At 45.5% G+C, this 20,800-nt stretch overlaps 1 protein-coding gene across 2 annotated transcripts in view; it reads right to left on the reverse strand.

The window, feature by feature from the left end:
• Positions 1-20,800, reverse strand: part of SASS6 (SAS-6 centriolar assembly protein) — a 62,671-nt gene that overhangs the window by 36,927 nt on the left and 4,944 nt on the right. For both annotated transcript variants that reach the window (XM_038744855.1, XM_038744854.1), the window contains exons 2-4: positions 4,974-5,034; positions 4,362-4,441; positions 2,802-2,906 (exon numbers count right to left, since the gene is read on the reverse strand). In XM_038744855.1, coding sequence (XP_038600783.1) covers positions 2,802-2,906; positions 4,362-4,441; positions 4,974-5,034 — 246 coding nt within the window. The remainder of the gene's footprint in view (positions 1-2,801; positions 2,907-4,361; positions 4,442-4,973; positions 5,035-20,800) is intronic.

Raw genomic sequence — 20,800 nt, forward strand, 5'->3', positions numbered from 1 at the left:
CGTATTTATTGAGCGCTTACTGTGTGCAGAGCACTGTACTAAGAACTTGGGAAGTTCAAATTGGCAACATATAGAGACAGTCCCTACCCAACAGTGGGCTCACAGTCTAAAAGAAAAAAAAAAAAACAAGGCGAAAAATGACTCATCTCACTCATTCAACCACATATTCAGTCTGTCAATCAATCGTATTTATTGAGCACTTACTATGTGCAAAGCACTGCACTAAGTGCTTGGGAAAGCACAAAACAATATGAAAGACACATTCCCTGCCCACAGTTAGCTTACAGTCTACTGGGGGGGGGACAGACATCAATATAAATAAATGACAGATATGTACATAAGTGCTGTGGGGATGAGAGGGGTGATGAATAAAGGGAGCAAGTCAATGCAATGCAGAAGGGAGTGGTAGAGACGGACATGAGGGCTTAGTCAAGGAAAGCTTCTTGGAGGAGATGCGCATTCAATAAGGTTTTGATGGTGGGGAGTGTAATTAATTGTCTGTAGGATACGAGGAAGGAGGATGTTCCAGGCCAGGACAGGATGTTGACAGAGGCTAGCAGCAAGATAGACAAGAGATCGACATAAATTGAGTACGGTGGCATTAGGAGCGAAGTGTGTGGGCTGGGTTGTAGTAGGAGAGTAGCGAGGTTAGGTAAGAAGCAAGGTGACTGAGTCCGTCACTAAATCCTGTCGATTCAACTGTCACGAAATTGTTAAAATTCATCCTTTCCTCTCCATCCAAACTGTTACCACATTCATTCATTCAATTGTACTTATTGAGCGCTTACTGTGTGCACTGCACTGTACTGAGCGCTTGGGAAGTACAAGTTGGCAACATACAGAGACGGTCCCTACCAAACAGCAGGCTCACAGTCTAGAAGGGGGAGACAGACAACAAAACAAATTAACAAAATGGAATAAATACGTACAAGTAAAATAAATAGAGTAATAAATATGTACAAACATATATACATATATACAGGCGCTGTGGGGAGGGGAAGGAGGTAAGGCGGGGGGATGGGAAGGAGGGGAAGAGGAAGGAGGGGACTCGTCTGGGAAGGCCTCCTGGAGGAGGTGAGCCCTCAGTAGGGCTTTGAAGGGAGGAAGAGAGCTAGCTTGGCGGATGTGGGGAGGGAGGGCTTTCCAGGCCAGGGGGAGGACGTGGGCCGGGGGTCGACAGCGGGACAGGCGAGAACGAGGCACAGTGAGGAGATTAGTGGCAGAGGAGCGGAGGGTGCGGGCTGGGCTGGAGAAGGAGAGAAGGGAGGTGAGGTAGGAGGGGGCGAGGTGATGGACAGCCATGAAGCCCAGGGTGAGGAGTTTTTGCCTGATGCATAGGTTGATTGGTAGCCACTGGAGATTTTTAAGGAGGGGAGAAACATGCCCAGAGAGTTTCTGCACAAAGACGATCCGGGCAGCGGCGTGAAGTATGGATTGAAGTGGGGAGAGACAGGAGGATGGGAGATCGGAGAGGAGGCTGATGCACGTGAATCCAAGCACTTACTCTATCCTGCCTTAACTGCTGTATCAGCCTTGCTGACCTCCCTGCTTTGTGTCTCTCTGGCCTTATTTCACTCTGCTGCCCAGAACACTTTTCTACAATAATGTTCAGTTCATGTTTCCCCGCTCCTCAAGAACCTCCAGTGGTTACCCATCCACCTCAGCATCAAACGGAAGCTCCTCACCATAGGCTTTAAAGCACTCAATTACCTTGCCCCCTCCTACAACACCTTGCTGCTCTCATTACAACCCAGTGCACACATTTTGCTCCTCCAACACTAACCTTTTCACCATACCTCTATCTCATCTATCTTGCCACTGACTTCTTGCCCACATCCTGCCTCTAGCCTGTAACGTTCCCCCCCTCCCCACTACCCGCACCTCCGGGCCCTCTCTTCAAATTTGACAATTATTCTCCCTTCCTTCAAAGCCTTATTGAAGGCACATTTCCTCCAAGAGGCCTTCCCTGACTAAGCACCTCATTTCCTCTTCTCCTATTCCTTTCTACATCACCCTGATTTGCTCCTTTTTCACCCCTCCCACAGCCCCACAGCACTTATGTACACACCTGTAATTTAGTTATTTATATTAATGTCTGTCTCCCCTTCTAGGCTGTTCGCTCACTGTGGGAAAGGGATGTATTGTCAACCAACTCTGTTATATTGTATTGCTATATTATACTCTCCCAAGTACTTAGTGCAGTGCTTTGCACTGAATATGACTGATTGCTTAGGCATATCAATAGGATTTCAACAAACTAAACTGAAAAGTCCCAAATTCATCTGGTTAAAAATTATTTGCACATTCTTTCTACTTTATTTTTTTAATGAAACAGTAGCTTTTGAGGATTTTAGTTTATACAAGAATTTCTGTCAAGTACAAACTTGCTTTCTAAAAAGTTTTCAAGGAGTGCAAAACAAATAAGATTTATTTTTTAAAAAAATTAGCCCTGTCTTCTTAGGAAGCCAATGAATATTACTGCAAATGATTTCCTTTCTTCCCCGGAAAAACTTCATCCCTTTTTCCATCCACACAGTTTAGGTTTCAAAACCATATTTCACAGATTTGACTCTGATGAAATATATCAGACAACCGAAATTACTTAATTCAAATGCTGCAAGGATGGGATACAAATTAAATTTTAACTCAATGAATTTAGAACTTTAGGCTGAATTGAGTTCTACTGCAAAACAGAAATACAGTCAGAGCTCCTCATTCTACATTGGAAATCTTCAACTGCTATAAGAAACTTTATTTTCAAAGAATTTTATGCCGTTCTTTGGTGTTCACTTGTGGCTTACCTTGGGATTTCTTTGCCTTGCTCCTGAGTACATTGCTGAAGTAAATCTATAAACTTCTGTGGGAAAGCTGAGAAGTCGACCAGAAGGTCCTGCTGGAATTTCAAACTAGGTAGCAGGACAGGAATTGGAAAAATAAACATTTTTGACAGTATAAGTCTTCTACAATATTTCTGTGGCACTGCAAGTCTTACACCTCAAAACAAGATTAACATAATTAACTTTGGTTTCTCTGACTTCAACCTAATGTTGAAATTCCATAACCTTTTTTTCCCCAGTATCTTAAACAGAATTATAAAGATGCTAGTTTCTCAATTACATGGAAAACCCCTCTTTAGAATTTTTACTTCTAAAAAAATAGTATCACCACCGGCTTAGACCTATTCAGCATCAACTAAGTTTGTGTACTCTAATTCCCTACTTATATGCTACTTTGTCTTCTGCTCTACCTTCTCTTCCCAGTTATTCTCTAGTCTTCCAATCTCTTTTCTTGTGTCTTCTTTAATAATAATAATAATACTGGCATTTATTAAGCGCTTACTATGTGCAAAGCACTGTTCTCCTCTCCCCCTCACTTCCTGCATCGCAATGTGTGCTGTCCATATAGTGCTTATGTGATTCAGTTATGAACACTTCCCCTCATGTCTGTTGGGTGTGCAGGGGTCCCTGTGGATGAATTTCCAGTACCCTATGTCTATTTGTGTATTTTTCTCACTGTATTTCTATGTTCTTTTTCCACCTGCATATCTTCATGTTTGTGAAGTATTTAGAGGAGCTTAATGTTTCATACAAGCATGGTCGGGGCACGGGCGGTGTCTGTCCGTCTGAAAGATCTCTGACTGCACTGCTTTTTTATGGTTTTTATGCTTTTTTTATGTTCTGGGCTAGATACTGCGATCCCCGGGCTCCTTGGCCCACCACAAGGCGCTAAATAAAGCAGAAGCCCCCAGATTCCCGAGCCCCCTCCCTCCTGCCTCCAGCCACTGAGGTAAATGAAGTGACAACGGCCGCTCGGGTCCCTCATTTACTATCTGTGCACCCTTTTCCAGTGCTTAGTACGTTGCTCTGCACAGCTTTGCACATAGTAAGCGCTTAACAAATGCCATCATTATTATTAATAAATTCTATTCCTGTTACACTTGCTACCCTGGCCTCAGGTTCTTCCATCACTTTAGTACTGGATGCTAACACAGCAGCAGTTCCGAGAATCATGAGATCCCCAAGCCGATCCTTACTAGCCCGGCTACTTATAATAATAATAATAATGATAGCATTTATTAAGCGCTTACTATGTGCAAAGCACTGTACTTGGTGTCAATGGCAGCTCCAAGTTCCCCATGCTTGTCTAACCACATCTCTGCCAGGCCTCCCTAGCTCCTCAAGGCCCTGGGAGCTAAACATGGGGAACAACTGACAGCTGCTCCCTGGTGCTCTTTCCTTCTGCTCCACTCCACATTCACATGGAGCCACAGGAGAATTAGTACATATACACACGCACCTGATTAGTATTTTGATCTTAAAGCATTCCGTTCAAATAAAAAAAAAATTACACTACCAACTTACCTCTGAAAATCCTCCTCGGATATCGCAAGGTTATACAGGAAAAAGGGATCTGTATCATCAGTCAGTTGGATAACTAACTCCTAAAAGAGATTTTTAACGTAATTTCAGTTTATAAGTCTCCTCTAGACTGAAGGCTTGTTAGGGGCAGGGGATGTGTCTAACCTGGTTGTACTGTACTCTCCCAAGCATTCAGTACAGTGCTCTGTAAGCAAGCGCTCCAAAAATACCATTGATCGATTGACTGATGACTACTTTTCCAGTTCTGGGGTTGAACTTACCTTCTCTTTGAAAAGAGAAATTTGTGAAACACTGGGATCAGATATTCCCCTGAAGGAGCCCCCGCTGTAGCCTTTACTTCTGCCGTATTTCATACACTATACTGGGCTTTTTTGCTTCAAACTGGGTGAGCAAGTCCCCAACATTCACCCACCCATTCAAGCACCCAATTCTTGCAACTTGCTGTCAACACCAAAGGTTCAAATGCACGATGTGTGGATAAAGGAATCCTCACTCAGAAATACTGACCTGGCCTGTGACAGTCAAATGGACACTGAGGGTTAGAAAAAGCAATCTTCCACTACGTTGCGCAGTAACAGCAAACAAAATACTCACCTTCTTATGGACTGGATTAGAAACCGATTGTAGCTCGATACGCACTCGAACACTCTCTCTCCTGTTCAAAAGCAAAAGTCCAATGGTCATAAACATTCAAATCCTTATTCAGGAGCGAGGTTGTACCGACCTCTGCAGAAGTACCCAAATTCTGTCTCAGCCTACCCTGATGCCTCATTCCCTTGAGACCTCTCATTTCTCATGGCTCCAACCAGACTTACCTGCTCAGGGTTCTCCTCCCACACTAACTGGCTTATACTTTTGTCCTAATACTGACCGTTGGAGAGCGGACAGGTGGCTCTGGCTCGGGAAGAAGTGGTGGTGGTATTTCTGGCATCTTAAGAGCTGGGGTAGATACAAGGTAATTGAATGTCCCTCAAATTGGGCCTAATTAGACTCACTGCTGGTTTGTGGGACACAAATACAAGTACAGAAAAATCTCTGCATACACCCAACTGGAGACTCTAATAGGATGCATTCAGTCATACTTATTGAGCGCTTACTGTGTGGCCTGGTGGATAAAGCACGGGCCTTGGAGCCAGACGTCCTGGGTTCTAACCTTGACTGACCTGCTGAGTGGCCTTGGGCAAGTCACTTTACTTCTCTGTGCCCATTTCTCAATCAATCAATCGTATTTATTGAGCGCTTACTGCGTGCAGAGCACTGTACTAAGCGCTTGGGAAGCACAAGCTGGCAACATCTAGAGAACGGTCCCTACCCAACAGTGGGCTCACAGTCTAGAAGGGGGAGACAGGGAACAAAACATATTAACAAAATAAAATAAATAGAATAAATTTGTACAAGTAAAATAAATAAATAAATAGACCCAACAACCACAGTTCCTGCGGGGCCTTCCCCGGCTCATCCTCCATCACGCACAAATGTCTCCTAAAACAAATTACCCCTGGGCCCGGAAGGAGGCCGCCTGAGGCTTGGCTGTCCTGGGTGTTGTTCGCATAGTAATAATAATGGTATTTCATTCATTCATTCAATCGTACTTATTGAGTGCTTAACTGCAAAAGAGGACTCGCTCCTCTCAGGGTCGCACCTGGAGAGCTTCCACTACTCTACCGGTCTCGACTACGGGAGGGAGAGTCAAGCAGAGGCATTTCCATTCCCGGATTGGGCCGTGGCTACCGAGTGAAAGGCAATCTGCTACAAGTCAAAACTCATTTATGCTGGGCAGCAGCGGTGTGGAAGAGAGCAGAGGGCGGAGACTCAAGTTTACTGCACAGAAGGAGGTAATGGTAAACCAGTTCCATATTTCTTACCAAGAAAACTCTATGGATACATAACCAGAATGACTGCGGATGGCGGTGGGACGTTCTGGGAGAGAGGCGTCCGTGGTGTCACTATGGGTCAGAGATGACTCGACAGCATAAGACAAAACAAGAAAAGAAGACTCGATACCTGTTCTCCCTCCTACTTGACTATGACTCCTTTGTGAGACAGGGACTACGTCCAGCCTGATTAACTGCTCCCTACCCCAATGTTCAAAACAGCGTCTGACACATAGTAAGCACTTAAATACCATAAAAAATTTTTTGCAATTTTTGTGAGTGGAATTCTCACTGTGGATGGATTCTTGAAGGTGGAGGAGGTTACCGCTAAGTGTGAGCAATTCCCAAACCCCAGAAGGCCTTTCTGTCCTTAATGTCAATGTGTGCCTGTGTGAATTAGGAAAACAGAAAAACAGATCAATCAATCAGTGCTTTTTACTGAGTGCTTACTATATGCAGAGGCATGGTACTAAGTGCTTTGAAGAGAATGATACAAAAGAATTAGATACATTCTCTCTGCTCATAATAAGCTTTCAGTCTAGAGGGACTGAATAGAAATGGATTGTTCTTGGGTTAACTAATTCAGTCCCCTCCACAAAGAAGGCCCTCTCCAAGTTCATCAATGACCTCCTTCTTGCCAAATTTAACCAATTCTACTCCAACCCAATCCCCTAGACCTCTCAGTAGGCTCTGACTCGATCTAACCTTGGTTTCGCTAACAGTGCCCTTTCCTGGTTCTCCTCCTACCTCTCTAGCTTCTCCATCTTGGTCGTTTTCACTGGCTCCAACCCAGTGATGGCGGGGGGATTACTTCAAAGCTCAGTCCTGGATCCCCTTCTAGTTTCCATCAACACCTGTTCTGCTGCAGAGCTCACCCATCCCCATGGCTTCACCATTCCCACATGGTGGGACTGGATTAATTTGTATTTACCCCAGCTCTTAGAACAGTGTTTGGCACTTGGCAAGAACTTAAAAAAATGCCATTATTATTTTCAACCCTGTCCTCTCCACTGAACTCAACTTCCTTGCTCCTGTCCCTCCTTTTACCTCACTCATTCACAACCCTGTATCACCTCTACAGTATACTTCTTCTGCTCTTGTGCCTGAGGGCTGAACGCTGCTGGCAGAAATCCAGACATCGCGCCAACCTTATCCATCTGAAACTCATCCTCATCTGCTATAGCTCTGCCCTTGTCTCTGCCCAGCATTAATACTTATCTAACTCTCATGCCCACTGCCTGGGCCAGCTGTTTCAGATATTTAACTCCCTCCTCAAACACCCTGTCCACTCACCCCCCTCACCAGCTAAAGATCTTGCTTCCTTTTTTTATGGTATTCGTTAAGCGCTTAGTACAGTGCTCTGCACACGGTAAGCGCTCAATAAATACAATTGAATGAATGAATGAAAGTGCTTACTATGTGCCAAGCACCGTTCCTAAGTAGTGGGGTAGATACATGGCCAGGTACAGTCTCCATCCCGCAAGGGGCTCAAAGGTATTGAATCCCCATTTTTGTAGTTGAGGAAACTGAGGCACAGACATTAAATGACTTGCTCAAGGTTACACAGCAGGCAGGTGGTAGAGTCAGTGGTAAAACCAGGGTCCTCTGGCTCCCGAGCCCACGCTTTATCCACTAAGCCACATCCTACATCGGTAAAATTGAATCCATCAATTTCCCTAAAATCTCCCATTTTTTAATGGCATGTTAAGCACTTACTATTTGCCTCGCACTGCGCTAAGCACTGGGGCAGATGCAAGATAATCAGATTCGACAGTCCCTGTCCCATATGGAATTCACGGTATTAATCCCCACTTAACAGATGAGGTGACTGAGGCACAGAGATGTTGTGATTTGCCCCAAGTCACACACAGCATACAGGTGCCAGAGCCGGGATTAGAAATCAGATTCTTCTTCCTCCCAGGCCCGTGTTCTATCCACTAGGCCAAGCTGCTGTTCCTCTCACCATCATCAATGGTATTTACTGCACGCCTACTAAGTACAGAGCACTGTACCAAGCACATAGGAGAGTACAGCACGACAGGGTTGGTTGGCCTGTTCCCTGCCCACAGTGAGTTTAAAGGGAGAAAACAGACATTAATATAAATCATCTTCCTGCCCCCTCATCAAATGTCCCATCCTCCCCATGCGTATCTCATGAGATTTCCTGCCTCCTCAAAGTCTGAGCTCCTGAACCCATCTCTTCGCACCATATTAAAACACTTGCCCCCTCCCTGACCACCGCCTTCAGTCATTCATTAATAGATCCTTCCCCACTGCTTTCGAACACTCCCATGTCTCCCCTTTCCTAAAAAATCAGTATCACCCCATCCCCTTTCTACCTTTTCTTTCCAAACTCCTTGAGTGAGCGGTTCACAACCACTGCCTTCAATTCTCCTTGTCCCCTATCCAATCTAGACCTTAAGCTCGTTGTTGGCTGATAATAGGATCTAGTCTTTCTCTAAACTGAAAATACCTTGCATAGGAAACCTACCGTTTTACTGTACGCTCTCAAGCGCTTAGTACAGTACTCTGCACACAGTAGGCATTCAATAAATACCGCTGACTGATTGTTTGAAACAAACAATCTTCCTCCCTTCAAGGCCCTGCTGAGAGCTCACTTCCTCCAGGAGGCCTTCCCAGACTGAGCCCCTTCCTTCCTCTCCCCCTCGTCCCCCTCTCCATCCCTCCATCTTACCTCCTTCCCTTCCCCACAGCACCTGTATATATGGATATATGTTTGTACATATTTTTTTTTACTCTATTTATTTATTTTATTTGTACATATCTATTCTATTTATTTTATTTTGTTAGTATGTTTGGTTTTGTTCTCTGTCTCCCCCTTTTAGACTGTGAGCCCACTGTTGGGTAGGGACTGTCTCTATATGTTGCCAATTTGTACTTCCCAAGCGCTTAGTACAGTGTTCTGCACATAGTAAGCACTCAATAAATACGATTGATGATGATGATGATGAAACAATCACCTATTGTACTGTGAGGGGAAAGGAACATCCTACTGAAAACAGGCTGTCCTTTGATTACTTTTGAAGTATGGTAAGAGTTTGCCTTGAGCCATCCACACTCTTTGATCAATGCTCCTGAGCCCAGCAACACCCATTCTGAGATGGCTGGGGGGTAAAATGAGTGCAGTTGTGCTCACAGAATCTCTCCCTCTTCACCCATTTCATTCATTCAATCGTATTTATTGAGCGCTTACTGTGTGCAGAGCACTGTACTAAGCGCTTGGGAAGTACAAGTTGGCAACATATAGAGACGGTCCCTACCCAACAGTGGGCTCACAGTCTAGAAGGGGGAGACAGAGAACAAAACAAAACATATGAGCAAAATAAAATACAATATGTACAAGTAAAATAGAGTAATAAATACGTAAAAACATATATACAGGTGCTGTGGAGAAGGGAAGGAGGTAAGGCGGGGGGGGGGATGGAGGGGGGAGGAGGGGGAGAGGAGTATTTTACGGTGACAACTATTTACTGGAGACACCACCACAAAAGACAATTATTGTGAATCACTTCAGAAAATCTGAACAGTGGTAAAATAAACTACAGTTATCAATCAATCAATCGTATTTATTGAGCACTTACTGTGTGCAGAGCACTGTACTAAGCGCTTGGGAATTACAAGTCGGCAACACATAGAGACAGGCCCTACCCAACAGCGGGCTCACAGTTGTATATTACCAAAAAAAACCTCTAAGATTTTAAACAAAAAACCAAACATTCCACCAAGTCATAAAAGAGTGAGTCCACTGCTCCAGGTTGGTCCCTTAACTGAAGCAATTGACTTCACTGCCCGAGCACTTCACCCTCCAAAAGGGTAAGTCAAGGGAATTCATTCATTCATTCATTCTTTCAATCGTATTTATTGAGCGCTTACTGTGTGCAGAGCACTGTACTAAGCGCTTGGGAAGTCCAAGTTGGCCACATACAGAGACGGTCCCTACCCAACAGTGGGCTCACAGTCTAGAAGGGGGAGACAGAACAAAACAAAACGTATTAACAAAATAAAATAAGTAGAATAAATATGTACATGTAAAATAAATAAATAAATAGAGTAATAAATCCGTACAAACATATATACATATATACAGGTGTTCTGGGGAGGGGAAGGAGGTAAGGTGGGGGGGATGGAGAGGGGCAGGAGGGGGAGAGGAAGGAGGGGGCAGCAGCGTGAAGTATAGAGCACTGTACTAAGCACTTGAGAGAGGACAAAAGAACAATCAATCAATCGTATTTATTGAGCGCTTACTGTGCACAGAGCACTGTACCAAGCGCTTGGGAACAGCTGGCCCAGGGCCAAGAACTGGCTTCTACTACAGCTGCCGTGACTCCCTTTTCTCTCCCCTTCAGTTTCCTGGAATTACCTTTTCATAAATAGTCAACCGCTGAATTATCTAATCTCTTTGCACTTGCAATTCTGACAACTACCTATTACCTTCTACCATTTATATTTTTGCAAAATGCTGTTCCCCCCTCAGAAAAGAGCATCTTAAAAACAAAATGTACTTTAAGGTTGAGTGAACACTGTTAGTCTCAGTCAGTTGCCAGGTACCTTAAATTGGTGTGTGCATTTCACTCTAATTGGCAAACATGTTTTGGGACAGTTTAAGCAAATAAGAGAAGCAGTGCAGCCTACTTGGAAAAAGCACAGGCTTGAGAGTCAGAGGACCTGGGTTCTAATTCCGGCTCCATGACCTGTCTTCTGTGTGACCTTAGGGAAAGTCACTTAATTTATCTGTGCCTCAGTACCCCACCTCACTGTGCGCCCGACGTGGAACGGGGACTGTCCAAACTGATTATCTTGAATCTACCCCAGGGCTTAGTACAGTGTCTGGGTCAGGGTGAGCACTTAAATACCATCATCATCATCATCATCAATCGTATTTATTGAGCGCTTACTATGTGCAGAGCACTGTACTAAGCGCTTGGGAAGTACAAATTGGCAGCACATAGAGACAGTCCCTACCCAACAGTGGGCTCACAGTCTAAAAGGGGGAGACAGAGAACAAAAACAAACATACCAACAAAATAAAATAAATAGGATAGATATGTACAAGTAAAATAAATAAATAGAGTAATAAATATGTACAACCATATATACATATATACAGGTGCTGTGGGGAAGGGAAGGAGGTAAGATGGGGTGATGGAGAGGGGGGCGAGGGGGAGAGGAAGGAAGGGGTTCAGTCTGGGAGGAAGGGGCTCAGTCTGGGTAAATAAATTACCATAAATAAGAATAATAAAAATGTTAGATGTGGCATAGATGCTTTCAAGTAGTCAGGCAGTTGCCAGGATATGCAGCATAGTGTGAAAAGGCTCCATGAAATGCTTTTCAAAGTTAACACAAACAAGTCATTTTGGGCTTTTCTGATAAAGACAAGCTACCTCTCTCCCTCCAATCCCAATTCATGATTCATTTCTTCCAGAGAGTCCATCCATCTTCAACCACCTACAGATCCTCCTAGAACTGATTCAGTTCTTACTTAACCTCATCCTTTTTCCTTTGAGTGAAAGTCTCCCTCTCTTTTTCTCTCTCACCCCCCGCCTCCCGGCCATTTGGGACTAAGTACCTTGTCTTTCTTAAAGTCATGTTTCAACCATAAAGAGCAATTCCTTAATATAATCCTACCATAGCACTGGGCCAAACAGCTACATAGACTGTGAGCCCCATACGGGACAGGGCTTGTGTCTGTCTTGATTATTTTGTAGCTACCACAGCCCTCAGCAGCATGTACAGCACACAGTAAGCTGTGAAATACCATAATAGAGAAGCAGCGTGGCTCCGTGGAAAGAGCCCGGGCTCTGGAGTCAGAGGTCATGGGTTCAAATCCCGGCTCCGCCAAGTGCCAGCTGTGTGACTTTGGGCAAGTCACTTCACTTCTCTGGGCCTCAGTGACCTCATCTGTAATGTGGGGATTAAGATTGTGAGCCCCACATGGGACAACCTGATCACCTTGTAACCTCCCCAGCGCTTAGAACAGTGCTTTGCACATAGTAAGCGCTTAATAAATGCCATCATCATCATCATAGCAATTATTATCTAGCAAAAATTAGAGAAAACATGGCAGACACCTGGAGGTGAAAACGGGCTTGTTTATGTTTGAGTTAATGAATGCGTTCAGCAGCATAGCTGAGAGGATAAAGCATGGGCCTGGGAATCAAAGAACCTGGGTCTAATCCTGGCTCCACCACTTGTCTCTTAGGTGACCTTGGTCAAGTCACTTCCCTTCTTTTAGACTGTGAGCCCACTGTTGGGTAGGGACTGTCTCTATATGTTGCCAACTTGTACTTCCAAAGCGCTTAGTACAGTGCTCTGCACACAGTAAGCGCTCAATAAATACGATTGATTCACTTCTCTGTGCCTCAGTTACCTCAGCTGTAAAATGGGGATTAAGACTGTGCGCTCCATGTGGGACATGGACTCTGTCCAACCTGATTAGTTTGTATCTACTCCAGCACTTAGTACACCCTCCGCTCCTCTGCCGCTAACCTCCTCACTGTGCCTCGTTCTCACCTGTCCCGCCATCGACCCCCGGCCCACGTCCTCCCCCTGGCCTGGCATGCCCTCCCTCCCCACATGTGCCAAGCTAGCTCTCTTCCTCCCTACAAAGCCCAAGTGAGAGCTCACCTCCTCCAGGAGGCCTTCCCAGACTGAGCCCCCTCCTTCCTCTCCCCCTCCCCATCCCCCGAACTACCTCCTTCCCCTCCCCACAGCACCTGTATATATGTTTGTACAGATTTTTACTCTATTTATTTTACTTGTACTTATTTACTATTCTATTTATTTTGTTAATATGTTTTGTTGTCTGCCTCCCCCTTCTAGACTGTGAGACCGCTGTTGGGTAGGGACCGTCTCTATTTGTTGCCAACTTGTACTTCCCAAGCGCTTAGTACAGTGCTCTGCACACAGTAAGCGCTCAATAAATACGACTGAATGAACGAATGGCACGTAGTAAGCACCTAACAAATACCATTAAAAAAGCATGGAAACTGTGAGTTTCAAAATTGTAAGTGGCTGTACGTCGGCATCTACAGAACTACTATTTCAATATTACACTTATTTACCAGAGCGGTGATGTCGGCCACCTCTAGGATTTTAAGCAGCATGGCGTAGTGGATAGAGCAAGGGCCCTGGAGTCAAAAGATCATGAATTCTAATCCTGGCTCTGCCAGCTGGCTACTGTGTGACCTTGGGAAAATCACTTAACGTCTCTGTGCCTCAGTTTCCTCATCTGTAAAATGGGGAGCTAGATTGTGAGCCCCATATGGGACAGGGACTGTGTCCAACCCAATTTGCTTGGAACGACCCCTGCCTGGCACATAGTAAGCACTTAAATACCATAATAATAATTATTATTATTATTTTAAGGCACAAAGGAGAGAAAAAAAATGATAGAATAACCTCAGGTTGACTGTGGGTATGTCCATCAGCAATGCTCTAGAGTTAACTCAGTGTGCCCACGGAGTCTGCATTTTTTTTTCCACAATCAGAATTAGGGAAGCAGCTTCGCCTAGTGGAAAGAGCACAGGCTTTGGAGTCAGGATGTGGGTTCTAATTCCAGCTCCACCACTTGTCCGTGTGACCTGGGGCACATCACTTCTCCGGGCCTCAATGTCCTCATCTGTAAAATGGGGATTATATCCTACTCCTACTTGGACTGGGAGCCCCACGTGGGACTAGGACTGTTCAACTGGAATGTCTTGTATTAGATCTAGCTCTTAGATCAGTGTTCAGCACATTGTAAGTGCTTAATAAATTCCATTATTTTGAGACGAAATTTAATTATAACAGCATTTCAGAATATTTCAGTTTCTCGTCAAGACTCAATTGTCCACTGTTGAGATAAATTAGAGCTTTTTTTTTCCCAATCTTAGCTGAAGTCATTCCTAAAGCAGGACATTTCTGAAGCATTATCTGGGATCTGGGAGCTAGTATGTGTACGCAGTTCCTGCAGCTTGTGATCATATACTGCACCCATTCTTCCTGCCAGCCAATTCACTGTGTGGTCTGGCTTCCATGCCCTTCATTCCACAGTAACAGCCCTCTCAAAGGTCACTAGTGAGCTCTTTCTTGCCAAATCCAATGGCCTCTACTCCACCCTAATCCTCTTCGACCTCTCAGCTGCCTTCAACCCCCCTCTCCTAGAAACATCATCATCAATCGTATTTATTGAGCGCTTACTGTATGCAGAACACTGTACTAAGCGCTTGGGAAGTACAAGTTGGCAACACTATCCTGGCTTCCCTGAAAGTGTCCTCTCCTGGTTCTCCTCCTCTCTCTCTCTAGCCACTCCTTCTCAAGTCTCTTTCACTGGTTCCTCCTCTGCCTCCCACCCCCTGGGGCGGTCCCTCAACGTTCAGGTCTGGATCCCCTTCTATTCCCCATCTACACCCATACTCCCATATCAATCAATCAATCAATCGTATTGATTGAGCGCTTATGCTTCGACTACCACCTCTGTAATAATACTAATGGCATTTTTAAGTGCCGTCTATGTGCCAGCTACTGTACTAAGTGTCAGAGTGGATACAAGCAAATCGGTTTAGATGCAGTCCCTGTCCCACATAGGGCTCACGGTCTTAATTCCCATTTTACAAATGAGGTAACCGAGGCACACAAGTTAAGTGACTTGCCCAAGGCCACATAGCAGACAAGTGGAAGAGCCAGGATTAGAATCCATGACCTCCTGACTCCCAAGCTCATGCTCTATCCACTACGCCATGCTGCTCTTTTCAGCTGTATACAGATGATACCCAAGTGTGTCTCTCCCTCTCCACATTTTGCCCTACTTTCAAGACGTCTCTACTTGGATGTCCTTCCGTCACCTCAAACTTAACATGTCTAAAACCCCGTCCTCCCTGTGACCTTCCCATCACTGTAGACACCACCGCCATCCTTCCTGTCTCACAAGCCCAAACCTTGGGGTTATCCTTGACTCCTCCCTCTCACTCAACCCACATATTTAATCCATCACTAAATCCCATTGACCCCATCTTCACGACATCGCTAAAATCCTCCCTTTCCTCTGCCACCCAAACTGCGACCGCATTAATACAATTATTTATAATAATAATTCTGGTCTTTGTGAAGAGCTTACTAGGTGCCAGGCACTGCACTAATCGCTGGGGAGGATACAAGCGAGTTGAATGCAGTCCCTAGCCTGCCCTGATTACTGTATTAGCCTCCTTGCTGACCTCGCGCTAACTTTCTCGATCTCGTCTATCTCGCTGCTGACCTCCAGCCCACGTCCTGGAACACCCTCCTTCCTAATATCGGACGGACAATGATTCCCACCCCCGTCCCAACGTCAAAGCCTTACTGGAGGCACATCTCCTCCAAGTTTTCTCTTTTCCCACTCCCTTCTGCGTCACCCTGACATACTCCCTATATTCCTCCCAACCTCCAGCCCCACCGCACTTATGTACATATTTGTGATTTACTTATATTAACGTCTCACTCTCCCTCCGCACTGTAAGTTCGTCGTGGGCAGGGATTGTGTTATGTGTTAGTACAGTGTTCTGCGTACAGTGAGTGCTCAATAAATACGATGGACTGACTAACTGTTGAGTAGAGGGAAACCGGGAAAGAGTATGGGTGGTTCCTCTTAATCCATCACCATTACTGCATAAATAATTGAATAATAATAATAATAATAATAATGGCATTTATTAAGCGCTTACTATGTGCAAAGCACTGTTCTAAGCACTGGGGAGGTTACAAGGTGATCAGGTTGTCCCTGGTGGGGCTCACAGTCTTAATCCCCAGTTTACAGATGAGGTAACTGAGGCACAGAGAAGTTAAGTGACTTGCCCAAAGTCACACAGCTGACAATTGGCAGAGCCGGGATTTGAACCCATGACCTCTGACTCCAAAGCCCGGGCTCTTTCCTACTGAGCCACACTGCTTCTCTTCTGAAGCACATGTCCTGTTGATGGCGGGTCAATCTCTTAACTGTCGCCGCGTGAGCAAGGTTCACTCAGAAGAAAAGGACTCGAAAAGGTTCCTGAACAGCATCTTCTTGGGCACAGTTGCTGGGACGTAAGCTATCCACTCTCAAAGTCACTCACGCTCGTGGATTACAGTTTTACTATTGGTGGTCACTCATCATCAATCGTATTTATTGAGCGCTTACTGTGTGCAGAGCACTGTACTAAGCGCTTGGGAAGTACAAGTTGGCAACGTATAGAGACGGTCCCTACCCAACAGTGGGCTCACAGTCTAAAAGTGGGCTCACAGTGGTCATTCGAACCCCCCCACCCCTTCAAAGCCCTACTGAAGGCTCACCTCCTCCAGGAGGCCTTCCCGTCTTAAGCCCCCCTTTTCCTCAGCTCCCCCTCACCTCCCCCTCACCCCGACTCGCTCCCTTTGCTCTACCCACCCCACTTGTGTGCATATGTACATATCTATAGTTTTATTAATTCATATTAGTGCCTGTTCACTTGTTCTGATGTGTATATATCTATATTTATAATTCTACTTATTTATATTTATGCTATTGATGCTACTTGTTTTGATGTCTGTCTCCCCCCTTCTAGGCTGTGAGCCCGTTGGGGCCAGGGGTTGTCTCTCTCTTTGCTGAACTGTACTTTCCAAGCACTTAGTACAGTGCTCTGCACAAAGTGCTCAATAGAATGAATGAAATCAACTGCATTTACTGAGCGCTTACTGTGTGCAGAGCACTGTACTAAGCGCTTGGGAAAAATACAACAATATGACAAACATTCTCTGCCCACAGCGAGCTCAGTCTACAGGAACCGAGCTGTGTGACTTTGGGCAAGTCACAACTTCTCTGTGCCTCGGTTGCCTCATCTGTAAAATGGGGATGAAGACTGTGAGCTCCACGTGGGACAACCTGATCACCTTATATCCCCCCGAGCGCTTAGAACAGTGCTTCGCACTTCAATACCATCATCATCATTATTATTCTTAGAATAATACCTGTGGCTTGTGTTAAAGGCTTACTGTGTCCAGCTTTGTGCTACACACTGAGGAAGATTCAACCCCATCAGATCAGACCCAATCCCTGCCCCATGTGGGCCTCACAGTTTAAAGGGGAGGGAGAACCTAAACTCAATCCCCATTTTTCAGATGAGGTAACTGAGGCACCGAGATGCTAAGCGGCACGTCTACATTCATACAGCAGGCAAGTGGCGGAGTGAAGAACCCAGGTGCCTTGACCCCCAGGCCTGTGCTCTCATGTGTCGGCTAACTCTGTTGTACTATAGTTTCTCGAGCGCTTAGTCCAGTGCCCTGCACGGAATAATAATTATGGCATTTTTTAAGTGCTTGCTATGTGCCGAGCACTGTTTTACGCGCTGGGGTAGGTACAAGGTAACCACGTGGGGCTCGCAGCCTTAATCTAAGCGCTAAACACCGCTGATTGATGGCTGGATAATCCGGTGGTAGTTGGGGTCCATTTCTAAAGTATTGTCTGTGATTTGGGAGCTGATGCGGTGTAGCCTCTGCAGGCTTGTGTCCCTCCACTCCCTCGCCTGCCCTTAATAATAATGAAGGCATTTATTAAGCGCTTACTATGTGCAATGCATTGTTCTAAGCGCTGGGGCGGTTACAAGGCAATCAGGTTGTCCCACGGGGGGCTCACGGTCCTCATCCCCATTTTCCAGATGAGGGAACTGAGGCCCAGAGAAGTGAAGTGATTTGCCCAAAGTCACCCAGCTGACAAGTGGCGGAGTTGGAATTTGAACCCACGACCTCTGACTCCAAAGCCCGGGCTCTTTCCACTGAGCCACGCTGCTTCTCCCAGGGCCTTGGAGTGGCCCCGGGCATATTTATTACTCTATTTATTTATTTATTTTACTTGTACATATCTATTCTATTTATTTTATTTTGTTAGTATGTTTGGTTTTGTTCTCTGTCTCCCCCCTTTTAGACTGTGAGCCCACTGTTGGGTAGGGACTGTCTCTATATGTTGCCAATTTGTACTTCCCAAGCGCTTAGTACAGTGCTCTGCACATAGTAAGCGCTCAATAAATACGATTGATGATGATGATGATGATGATGATGGGGCTGGTCTGTGCTGAACACCTTGATCTCCGGGCCGGTTGTTGGGGTCGGTCCCGCTGGGGCTTGGGGGGCCGGGGGCCAGGATGCCACCCGAATCGAGAGAACCAGCCCGGCCTAGTGAAAAGAGCCGGGCCCTGGGAGTTTGGGCCCCAGCAATAATAATAATTATTATTATTATTAATAATAATTAATAATAATAATAATATTGGACTTAGAGCAATAATAACAATAATGGTGGCGTTTGTTATGCGCTTACATAGTGCCAAGCACTCACTGTTCTAAGCGCTGGGGTGGATGCAAGCAGCGTGGCTCAGTGGAAAGAGCACAGGCTGGGGAGTCGGAGGTCGTGGGTTCTAATCCCGGCTCTGCCGCTTGTCAGATGTGCGACCTGGGGCAAGTCACTTCACTTCTCTGGGCCTCAGTTCCCTCATCTGTAAAATGGGGATGAAGATTGAGCCCCACGTGGGACAACCTGATTACCTTGTATCTACCCCAGCGCTTAGAACAGTGCCTGGCACATAGCGAGCGCTTAACAAATACCAACATTATTCCGAGGTAATCAGGTTGTCCCACGTGAGGCTCACAGTTTTAATCCCCATTTTACAGATGTGGGGACTGAGGCACAGTCCCAGCCCCGCCACATACCTGCCATGCGACTCTGGGCAAGTCGCTTCGCTTCCCTGCGTCTCAGTTTCCTCATCTGCAGAATGGGGATTGCGACCGTGAGCCCCACGTGGGACGACCTGATTACTCTCCATCACTCGTCTGCTGCGTGACCTTGGGCAAGCCGCTTCACTTCTCTGTGCCTCAATTACCTCATCTGTAAAGTGGGGATTAAAACTGGAAGCCCCACGTGGGACAACTTGATTACTCTGAACCTACAGTGCCTGGCACATACTACGCACTTAACAAATACCGTTATTATGGGGGTTCAGTAGCAGTGCTCCCTCAGACTGTGGGACCTGATTATCTGGAATTCACTCATTCATTCAATCGCATTTAGTGAGCGCCACTAAATCCCATCATTATAAATAGAATAATGAATGCATACAAATATACACAAGTGCTGGAGGGAGGGGGTAGAGCAAAGGGAGCTTTGGGGAGGAGGAGCATGAGAAGCAGCGTGGCTCAGTGGAAAGAGCCCAGACTTGGGAGTCAGAGGTCATGGGTTCTAATCCCGCTCTGCCACTAGTCGGCTGTGTGACTTTGGGCAAGTCACTTCACTGTTTGTACATATTTATTACTCTATTTATTTATTTTACTTGTACATATCTATTCTATTTATTTTATTTTGTTAGTATGTTTGGTTTTGTTCTCTGCCTCCCCCTTTTAGACTGTGAGCCCACTGTTGGGTAGGGACTGTCTCTATATGTTGCCAACTTGGACTTCCTAAGCGCTTAGTACGGTGCTCTGCACACAGGAAGCGCTCAATAGATACGATTGATTGATTGATCATCTTGTACCTGCCCCGGCGCTTAGAACAGGGCTTGGCACAGGGTAAGCGCTTAACAAATGCCACTAGTATTATTATTATTTACTTATTCTACTTGTCTATATCTATTCTATTTATTGTGTTAATATGTTTTGTCACCTGTCTCCCCCTTGTAGACTGTGAGCCCACTGTTGGGTAGGGACTGTCTCTATACGTTGCCAACTTGGACTTCCCAAGCACTTAGTACGGTGCTCTGCGCACAATAAGCGCTCAATAAATACGATTGAATGATTGATTGAGATTATGATTCGCCAAGCTAGCTCTCTTCCTCCCTTCAAGGCCCTACTGAGAGCTCAACTCCTCCAGGAGGCCTTCCCAGACTGAGCCCCCTCCTTCTTCTCCCCCTCCGCCATACCTCCTTCCCTTCCCCACAGCACCTGCATATATGTGTTTGTACATATTTATTACTCTATTTATTTATTTTACTTGTATATACCTATTCATTTTATTTTGTTAATGTGTTTGGTTTTGTTCTCTGTCTCCCCCTTCTAGACTGTGAGCCCACTGTTGGGTAGGGGCCATCTCTAGACGTTGCCAACTTGGACTTCCCAAGCGCTTAGTACGGTGCTCTGCAAACAGTAAGTGCTCAATAAATACGATTGATTGATTGATGACTGATTGATCATCTTGTACCTGCCCCAGCGCTTAGAACAGGGCTTGGCACAGAGTAAGCGCTTAACAAGTGCCATTATTATTTACTTATTTATTTTACTTGTATATATCTACTCTATTTATTTTGGTAATATGTTTTGTCGTCCGTCTCCCCCTTCTAGACTGTGAGCCCGCTGTTGGGTAGGTATCGTCTCTAGACGTTGCCAACTTGTACTTCCCAAGCGCTTAGTACGGTGCTCTGCACACAGTAAGTACCCAATAAATACGATTGAATGATTGACTGATTGAGATTATGATAAACTAGCTCTCTTCCTCCCTTCAAGGCCCTACTGAGAGCTCACCTCCTCCAGGAGGCCTTCCCACACTGGGCCCCCTCCTTCCTCTCCCCCTCCTCCCCATCC

Source organism: Tachyglossus aculeatus, chromosome 4, assembly GCF_015852505.1.
Source record: "Tachyglossus aculeatus isolate mTacAcu1 chromosome 4, mTacAcu1.pri, whole genome shotgun sequence".
NCBI classification, from domain to species: domain Eukaryota; kingdom Metazoa; phylum Chordata; class Mammalia; order Monotremata; family Tachyglossidae; genus Tachyglossus; species Tachyglossus aculeatus.